The sequence below is a fragment of the Osmerus eperlanus genome, chromosome 3, assembly GCF_963692335.1.
Source record: "Osmerus eperlanus chromosome 3, fOsmEpe2.1, whole genome shotgun sequence".
NCBI lineage: Eukaryota > Metazoa > Chordata > Actinopteri > Osmeriformes > Osmeridae > Osmerus > Osmerus eperlanus.
The window spans coordinates 2,057,031-2,065,503 of NC_085020.1; the positions used below are offsets into that span (position 1 = coordinate 2,057,031).

Here is an 8,473-nt window from a genome sequence, read left to right on the forward strand (position 1 = left end):
ACGGTACTTAGGAATGGTTCGCTTGACCCGATGTTAGTTTCCTCAAGGATCACAATGACTCTTGCTTAGAGACTTGTTGCTCTTGTGGTTAGTGGTAACTGATTTAAAATTGTTTGTACTCGCTGTGATATATTGTTTTTATTATTGTTGCTTGCTTTTTTTTCCACAGGTACACTTGCACTTATAGCAGTTCATGTTGTTTAATTGTAACTTGTTTAACTACATGCTCTTATGGTTCTTCCCTTTGGCACTTATTTTGGTTGTTCACAATGTGTGCTTCATGTTTTGGCTACTCGCAATGTTCTGTGGCTATCTCGTTGTTATGATCAGTGACCTATGCACTTTGTAAAGCTCTCTCTTGGAAGTCGCTTTGGATAAAAGCGTCTGCTAAATGAATAAATGTAAATGTAATCTTTGCGTAATGTGTAATCTTTGCCATTAGTAATGATCTGTTTCTTTACTGAAGTGACATGGGAATCCTCTCCAGTAAAAAGGACATCTAAGTTTGGGGTCATCATGACTGAGTAGAGTTTGGGGTCATCATGACTGAGTAGAGTTTGGGGTCATCATGACTGAGTAGAGTTTGAGAACAGCTTAATGTGGTCAGAGGAATAAATTGCAGCACCGTGTGAACTTAGAGAAAGACAACGGTTCACCCAGTTAGAGAATTTAATATATGTGTATTTTAATACATTCATTGTTATTACGAACGTAAGTATACAGAAATTACAAAAATCGAAATATTCATCAGTTACTTTGAAAGAGGAACAGAGGCTCCTGCCGATACTGAAGGCAGACTCCTTTATGGCACTGTGAACAATTACTGTTAAATCTTTTTTCTATATTTTCATTTACTTTGAAAAGTAATTCTGACTAACTACTGTACATTCTTGATGCCAACTTGTCGATGAAGTCAGCTGCATTATTCCATTTAATGGTCTAGACTCTCAATCATAAAATCCACATCCCACATATCTAATAAAGCTGAATGATGCATATAAGCTTTGGCAATTCACACCATGTACACTAGCAAGAGAACAAACTCCCCCCAAAACGTCTATCCTCCAAAACCCCAATCCCACGGGCTGGAATAACACTGAACCATTTGATCCAAGTATTTTCCAAACCGTTACATGCGTATCCTGTGCGGTTCTTTCCAGAATTCAGCGACGCCCAGCGCCAGAGCCGTCTCAGCCAGGTCCCTGCACTCCCGGGGGGTGAACCCCACCAGGGCCGTGCCCCTGGTGCCCACCCCCCGCTGGGCAGCCAGCTCTGACACCCTGGAGGTGATGAGTGAGGCCGGGGCGTGGCAGTACGGCTGCCCCCCCAGGCAGAAGGAGGGCCAGGGGTCCCCCTCGGCTCCGCTGGGGCAGGGAGGGCTGCCCCGGACGCTCTCCACGTTGCAGGCGATCTCCACGGCGCCCTCGTGAGGCAGGGCCAGGACCTGCACCCCCGGGATCCCACCTGGGGTGGACTCCCTTATCGCCGCGGCGACGGCGCGCCCCAGAGCCAGGTCCTGGGTGTCGATGGTGACGTTGCAGTTCATGACGTACGGGCTGCTGCCGACCCCTGGAGGGGCACGAGCGAGGTCAAAGGTCACGTAAATAAAGAAGGTCTCTAACAGGAGTTTTACGTTTACAGAGGGTGGCTCCCACAACATGAATAGTCAAACCAAACCAGGGTAGCCACATAAACCAGAAAACCAACAATAAGTCCTCAAACTTTTTCCTCGAGGACCTGTACTCTGGGCTGAGTGCTGCAGCGTCTAGCCAGCGTGCTGACCTGTGATTCCGTAGCGTGTCTGAGGGCTGGGTCCCAGGTCCGGTCTTACAGCAGCCATGTCAGCACTCCTCCTGAACCAGCCCATCTCCCTGCGCCTCTGGGCCAGGCCCCGGTTCTGGGGCGCGTCGGCCCAGCCGAACAGGAACACACTGGTCCCTGTGACGCGCCTCGTCAGACTCTCAGCCACCGCTGGTCAGACGACCAGAGAAGGAGGGTTAAGAGTGTATCTTCACACACACAGGGGGGGGATTTGAACCTGCGACTTTTTGATCTGCTGTCAAATTGCTCTACCTCTGATATATTTCCTATTTTAATCCCACACACCAAAACCCCATGTATACAGTGTGTTTGCTGGTTAGTACAAGGCCAGAGTGAATCCCTGGCAGGGGAGAGCAGGAATACACCTTCAACAGCACGTGTTCCGTACTGGCATTAATTAGGCAGATTGGAACATTCTCATACATTCACAAACTTCTGCCAGATGTTCAGATGATTTTGTGCACATGTACAAAACATGTGAGTTAATCTTCACTTGATCCTCCAGTTTAATACAAACACATGCAGACAGAAAACACGGCATTAGTACGCGTGCACACACACACACTCACACACACACACCTCTTGCCTCCTTGGCACAGCGCTCCACCCCCACCTCCTCTCCCAGGGGGTACAGGGGCACCAGGTCCACTGCCCCCATGCAAGGGTGTGAGCCCGCGGGGGCGCTCACGTCAATCAGCCCGCACGCCCGCTCGCACGCTGACAGGACCGACTCTCCTAAGGCACAGACACATGTCACAACAAGTCACGTTTCAAACCTACAAGTTGACACAATAGCATCACTGGACATGGGAAATGTATGGCACGCAGGTTGTTCTGTTTATTATCTGCAGTAGTCAGTGTAAAACCACTTAATTTAAACTAAATAAGAGTCACTCACAAGTGAATATCCATCTCAGGATGATAAACGACCGCATGCAGCATTTCACAGGTAAGGGTCCAAACAAAGGTACTGTCGTAAGTAAAGTCTGATTGAAATAAAAGTCGTAATTGAATTTCCTTCCCTGCAAACAGAGTACTTAGACTCACTGATGGTGTCGATGGTGGCCACGATGGTGATGACAGATCTGTTGTAGTCGTGATCGTTGAAGATGTTTAAGACGGTGGTTCCCTCTCTTCTCACACCTAACATGACACAATCACAGGACACAAACACACTTAAACACACTCATCTTAATAAACATAACTGAGAAAACAAAAAAAAAGACTTATAACATGTTCTGGTTTAGCATTAGGTGATTTATAAAAAGTATATCGAAACTTAACTGCCAAACTGGGTTTGTAGAACACATCAAGTGACCAACATCAAGTTAGTGGCATGAACCCCCGTTATTAAAGCTGCTGTCATGGTAATGTCATCACCTCACCCTGGCAATCAAATATGGCCGCCCGGGCGACGGTTTCGACCAGGTCTTTTCTGCGCGCCTCGGACACGTTGAGAAGACAGGCAACCAGATGTTTCCCCAAGGCACTGGGAGCCATCGCCCTGCGACAGACAAGCAAGAAACCGGACATGGGCTGGAGAAGGAGCATCAGTGGGGTTTTCACTCAGGAGTGACCATATTTGGTTTAAATTACGTGTTTTTACACTGAAGTCTGGACAGCTGGCCGGCCAGCCCTGTGGCAGGAAGAGATTTCCCACCGGGCAGTAGGGGTTGGTTGGGTGTATACTTTAGACACAAAGTAGATTACAACAAAAAGGGTGCTATTGTATGACGCACACGTGAATTGTTTTGCATCATTTCATCAGGGTTTGGATGCTGCCATGCTGTTGCTGTTCCCATGCCGAATATAGGATAAGTGATTGTTACACAAACTGTTTCAATGCATACAGCCACTAATGCATACACCGTCATGCTTGCTCGACCACAAGTAGGCTACATACATTCTGGATATCTGTCAAATGTCATCAGCTGTTATCAAAATTACAATCTGTTCTAATGACTCTGGTGTACTTATATTTTATCTGACATTTTTCAGGCTGAATTATCCATTATGCAAACGTACAATTAGCTAAGTCCAAAGTTCAAACTCGGTTAAGGGCTGATGTAAACACACACTGGCAGTAAGATAAGTTAACTTCTCGATTAATGTCAATGACACATATATTTTGACGAGGATTTTACATCACATTTCTTGTTAGAAAGTGTGTGCCATGAATATACAATACTTGCCTTGTAGACAGTAATCGAACAATAAATGAAACAACTTGACAAGTGAGCCCTCGGGTCCCGTATTCACTTGTTCATGTTGCACAAAACCTGCAAGTAAAATCAGAGCACGACAACGCAGTGCAATGTGTGTTTCACCAATTTCAGTAAGATTTTCTTCAATAACTACTGTAGTGACGCTCTGAAGAACAGATGATCTTGTTTAGATCTGCTACTGTAGACCTGGATATGTAACAGGACATGCGCAGTGCTGCTGTCAGCTGACTCAACTGTTCCTGGATGAAGAGCGCCACCTGGCGGATTAAACTGTCACAGTCAAAACACAGCGCACATTTACAGGGGAGCTGACAGCAAGCGTGTGCAAATTAGCTAATGCTAGATTTATACTGAAACGCAGAGTAACGAGGAGAACGATAAGGGACGAGAGATCGGTCGGTTTTATTTCATTTTAATTTCCTCCGCGACGATGGTGTGTCGCGGAAATGTAATTCAGCGTCTAGACGAGCTAATCCGCGTTTAATACCCATGATAGCTGTGCGTAGAGTCGCAGCGGGCCTTTCTCTGTTAACTGTGGCCAATACAATGAGCTCCGTGGCTGGATCCTCATCTTCAGAGCCAGCGGGGATGTGGCTAAACGGATCCCTGGATGCTCATCCAGGGAGCCCGCCCCAACTCCGGCGCCTGGCAGATGTGCCCGGGCACAAACCGGACAGAGTCAACGACCTTCTCCTCCTCAGGCCTCTAGAGGGACTGGCGGCGTGTAGCGCCGACGCAGAGGCCTCCGAGGATGGAAATTCACATGTTGTGTTTTTCCATGGGGATATACAGGTGAGTTATTACACCCGTACTGTAAATTCAATTGGCAGTGTTTTGAAACTTTCTTCAAACGACAGTCACAAGCATGTTACTTTGGACTGAAGCTCGCTAAAACAAGATTATGTAATCCTGGTGGCAAACATCCAACCGAGCCTAATTCAAAACACGGTGTTTATCAAGCCGGAAAATGTGGCCATTGACATGGCCTCAAGTGTGTTGTTACTATAAAGTCCCCCCACAAGTTTTCCAAAATAGATCACATCTTTCTATTTACATCCCAACAGTCTACTTTGCAAGGAAGCGTTAATATTCCCATGGTGTCTTAGTATTTCCCAGGGCCTGTTAGTATGCTTGAGATCGTCTCAGCGTGACATTTACGTTGTAAATGAATGGAGTCCTTGTCTTCATCCCCAGCTCCTTTTGGGCGCCCCTCGTCACCTGACTACATTAAGTGGCGATAAGAGGGCACTGATGCTGGTGAAACTAATTAAGTAGGCCATCCTCCCAAAGGCCTATTTTTAGTCAGATTTTGTCCATTGTCAGTGTTTGGCTTAGCTGCCTGTTGGCTGGCACAGGTACAGACCATACTTAGTAACACACTATGCAGAAGCTAGGCTAGACCCTAGCCTATCTCAACAGCCCCAATCAGAAAATCTAACATCTTTAGTAAGATATCTCTACTAGTGATGGGAAGTTCAGATAATTTTACTGACACGGTTCTTTGAATGTCGTTCAGTAAAATGAGCAAATCTTTTTGAGCAAGTCATTTGTTCATTCCAACGGGGGGGGGGAGGGAAGAGAAAATGAAAATGAACTCGCTCTGAGACTACTCGTTACTCCCGAGTCATACTAATGATTCGTTCAAAATGAACGAATCGTTCACGAACGACACATCACTAATCTCTACCCTTTCCGCCTCTGCCCCCCCCCCCCTCTCTCTCCCTCGTTCTATCTTTCGTTCGACCCAGAACTTCCATCAGGAGATGCTCCTCCAGGCGGAGGCTGCTCCGTGGCAGAGCTGGAGTCTGGAGCGGGTGGCCCTCACCCTGGGGCGCCGCTTCCCCAACCGCTACGTCTGGGTGGTCCGGGCCTCGCGCATGTACCTGCACAAGTTCAGCAGCTACCCGAACTTTGTGGAGAGCAACCTGTTCGGAGCGCCCGAGCACTCCTCAGACTACGGAGCCTTTCAGCACCTCAGGTGTGTCCAGGAGACTAGATGTACACTGAACGCTTTATCAGAATCAGAATAGCCAAGTAAACCAAGATTACACATAAGGAATTTGCTTTGGTAGGTTTCATCCATAACAATAAACATAGTAAGTAGAAATAGATCACCGTTCATCCTTTATATGATTCAGGTATGTGCTTGTATCTTGCTTGTACTTTACTTACATGGCGTTGTCCGTGGTGTAATTTCAGGGCACTGCTGGGCCACGGCATGGAGCAGGCTGGCCTGCCTAACCCACTCCCCCCTCTAGGGGGCCCCGTGCCCCAGGGTTTCCACCTGGCGCTGGTGGGCTTCAGCAAAGGCTGCGTAGTTCTCAACCAGCTGCTGTACGAGCTGGCGGGGGCCCGGGCGGGGCTGGCTGCGTTCGTGGAGCGCATCTCCGACATGTACTGGCTGGATGGGGGGCACCCTGGGGGCAGTGAGACCTGGGTGACAGAGCAGCGGGCGCTGAGGGAGCTGGCGGCCAGCGGGGTGGCCGTCCACGCCCACGTGACGCCCTACGAGGTGAGGGACCCCATGAGGGCCTGGGTGGGCCGCGAGCACTTCAGGTTCATCAGGACCCTGGAGGAACTGGGAGCTCGGGTTGAGCAGAAGCTGCACTTTGAGGACGAGCCCCCCTCCATCGAGAACCACTTCCGGGTCATCCAGGAGTTCTGAACGGACGCTGCTGGTTGGCTGGAGGGGGTGTCGTGGGTGTGGTCAGCGAGGGGGGGATTCTGGATGCCAAGGCAGCACTCGTCAGGGCTTCAGCTCATCGATCGTTGAACCTGTCGCGCCTGCCTCTCCGATTTCACCTATCGAAGGATGAAGAGGAAATCGATCTCGGCGCAGAACAGTGCAACTCTATCGCTCGTATCCATAAGATATTATCTTACCTCATTTTTCGCTAAGGGCTCAAAGATGCAGGATGTGGAGAAATGCTGTCATAGGACTTGCTTTCTTGTAGCACTTAGGTCTAGAGACACTTTCTCTGAGACGGGCCACCAGGAAACTCCAAGTCATGGAAAACTCAGCTTTAATCTTAATCCTCGTTAGATCTTAACAAATCAAAAATTGTTTTGCATATCGAAAGCTTGTGCTTCTGCTGCCTCCCATGACTGGGATTTTAGTTTATCTGACTAACACACCAACTTTATAGGCAGGAGCTTGGGGAAGGGTTATTGACATTTCATGTGGAGTTTGTCTTTTAGACAAGAACTTCCTACGTCCAAGTCTTTTAGATATGCACCTTCTGCAATCTGTCCTTACCAATGGCAGTGCTGAATGTTACTTGCACATTGTTATGATATTCAAATGTTTTACCACAGTGTGTATTATTTGGGGTGAGATCAAGACTAGCCCTCAGATCATATCAGACCTAGATAGTGCCCTGGGGCAGGATCTGGGTGGAGCATGCTTGAGGCCTACAGTATGTAAAGGTGCAGAATGCTTTTCATCCTTCGATCTTAAACAGTAGGTTACAATGTGTACATTCAGAAGGAAAATAATTGGATGCATTGGGATTTATGGCTGTAATGTTGCAAAAGGGCCTGTAGACTTGCACTATAAAATGCTTGCAGGCGTTCACAAAGCTTGTATGTAGTTTGACCCAGATCCGGCTTTGTCAACAGTCTACATGGTGGGAATGTGCATGGTAAATACATAGCTGTTGTCCCAGAGGGCTGGAGGGTCGGTCCCATGAACTGTGGTGTTGTACTTCACTCTTCCTGTTCTGAGGTCACATGCTCAATTTTCTCATGAGGGTAACATCCCATAATATCCAAGATTCATTTCTTAGAAGGGATGCTTCATGCTTTTGTTAGGAGTACAAAACTCAGATCCTCCTGCTTTTGTTTTTGAATGTAAATTGATGTTCATGTAATGACATCCGTATTGGCTTTGGTTAACAGTTGGCATACATGCAGGCTGGAGATGTGTGCATTCCTGTTCAGCCAGGCTGACAGGGCGTATTTTGCACTACAATGCGAGTGAGGATAAGCGACCCAATGAATGTAGCTACTTCTGACTTCATATCCACTCCATGTTGTGTAAGTTATGATAAAAGAAACTTCTGCTGTTTCAACAGTTGTTCGTGTGCGGTAGCAAAACATTAAAAGCATTTGCTTGTTCGTGATCGACTGTTTATGTGCGTTTGCTGTTGCGTTAAGTCAACAGTCTACTTGAAGCAATTATAAAAGTTTCAAGAATTTGACAATAAATGGCTAACATGACTGATGAGTTGTAAACACTGCAGCTCATTACTGTGTTGCCATCAACAGCATACTGAGAATGATTTGCAGTGGAAATCTAGCTTACCCAAGCAAGGTGAGTTATGGAGGTTGTCCTCAGGACAGGGGGCGCTGTTCTGTGCCTGGGAAGAACTGCAAAGATTATGGTTATAGAAATTAGACCCAAAATTGAATACATAAAAAGTCTGAAA

General features: G+C 47.3%; 2 protein-coding genes across 5 annotated transcripts; one reads left to right on the forward strand and one right to left on the reverse strand.

Annotated features, from left to right (window-relative positions):
- Positions 1-669: 669 nt before the first annotated feature.
- ftcdnl1 (formiminotransferase cyclodeaminase N-terminal like 1) lies at positions 670-5,221 on the reverse strand. Of its 4 annotated transcripts, none has more exons than XM_062456397.1 (6): positions 5,205-5,221; positions 3,207-3,325; positions 2,869-2,964; positions 2,401-2,556; positions 1,783-1,971; positions 670-1,569 (listed from the first exon to the last, which is right to left on the reverse strand). In XM_062456397.1, the coding sequence occupies exons 2-6, from the start codon at positions 3,319-3,321 to the stop codon at positions 1,130-1,132; spliced, it is 996 nt and encodes a 331-aa protein (XP_062312381.1). In that variant the 5' UTR covers positions 3,322-3,325; positions 5,205-5,221; the 3' UTR covers positions 670-1,129. The 4 variants fall into 4 exon arrangements, with proteins under 4 accessions (XP_062312381.1, XP_062312379.1, XP_062312380.1 ...); XM_062456395.1 differs by lacking the exon at positions 5,205-5,221 and adding an exon at positions 4,014-4,302; XM_062456396.1 differs by lacking the exon at positions 5,205-5,221 and adding an exon at positions 3,418-4,302.
- On the forward strand, positions 4,336-8,161 carry c3h2orf69 (chromosome 3 C2orf69 homolog). The gene is made up of 3 exons (XM_062456398.1): positions 4,336-4,838; positions 5,795-6,024; positions 6,246-8,161. The coding sequence occupies exons 1-3, from the start codon at positions 4,536-4,538 to the stop codon at positions 6,709-6,711; spliced, it is 999 nt and encodes a 332-aa protein (XP_062312382.1). The 5' UTR covers positions 4,336-4,535; the 3' UTR covers positions 6,712-8,161.
- Positions 8,162-8,473: the final 312 nt, after the last annotated feature.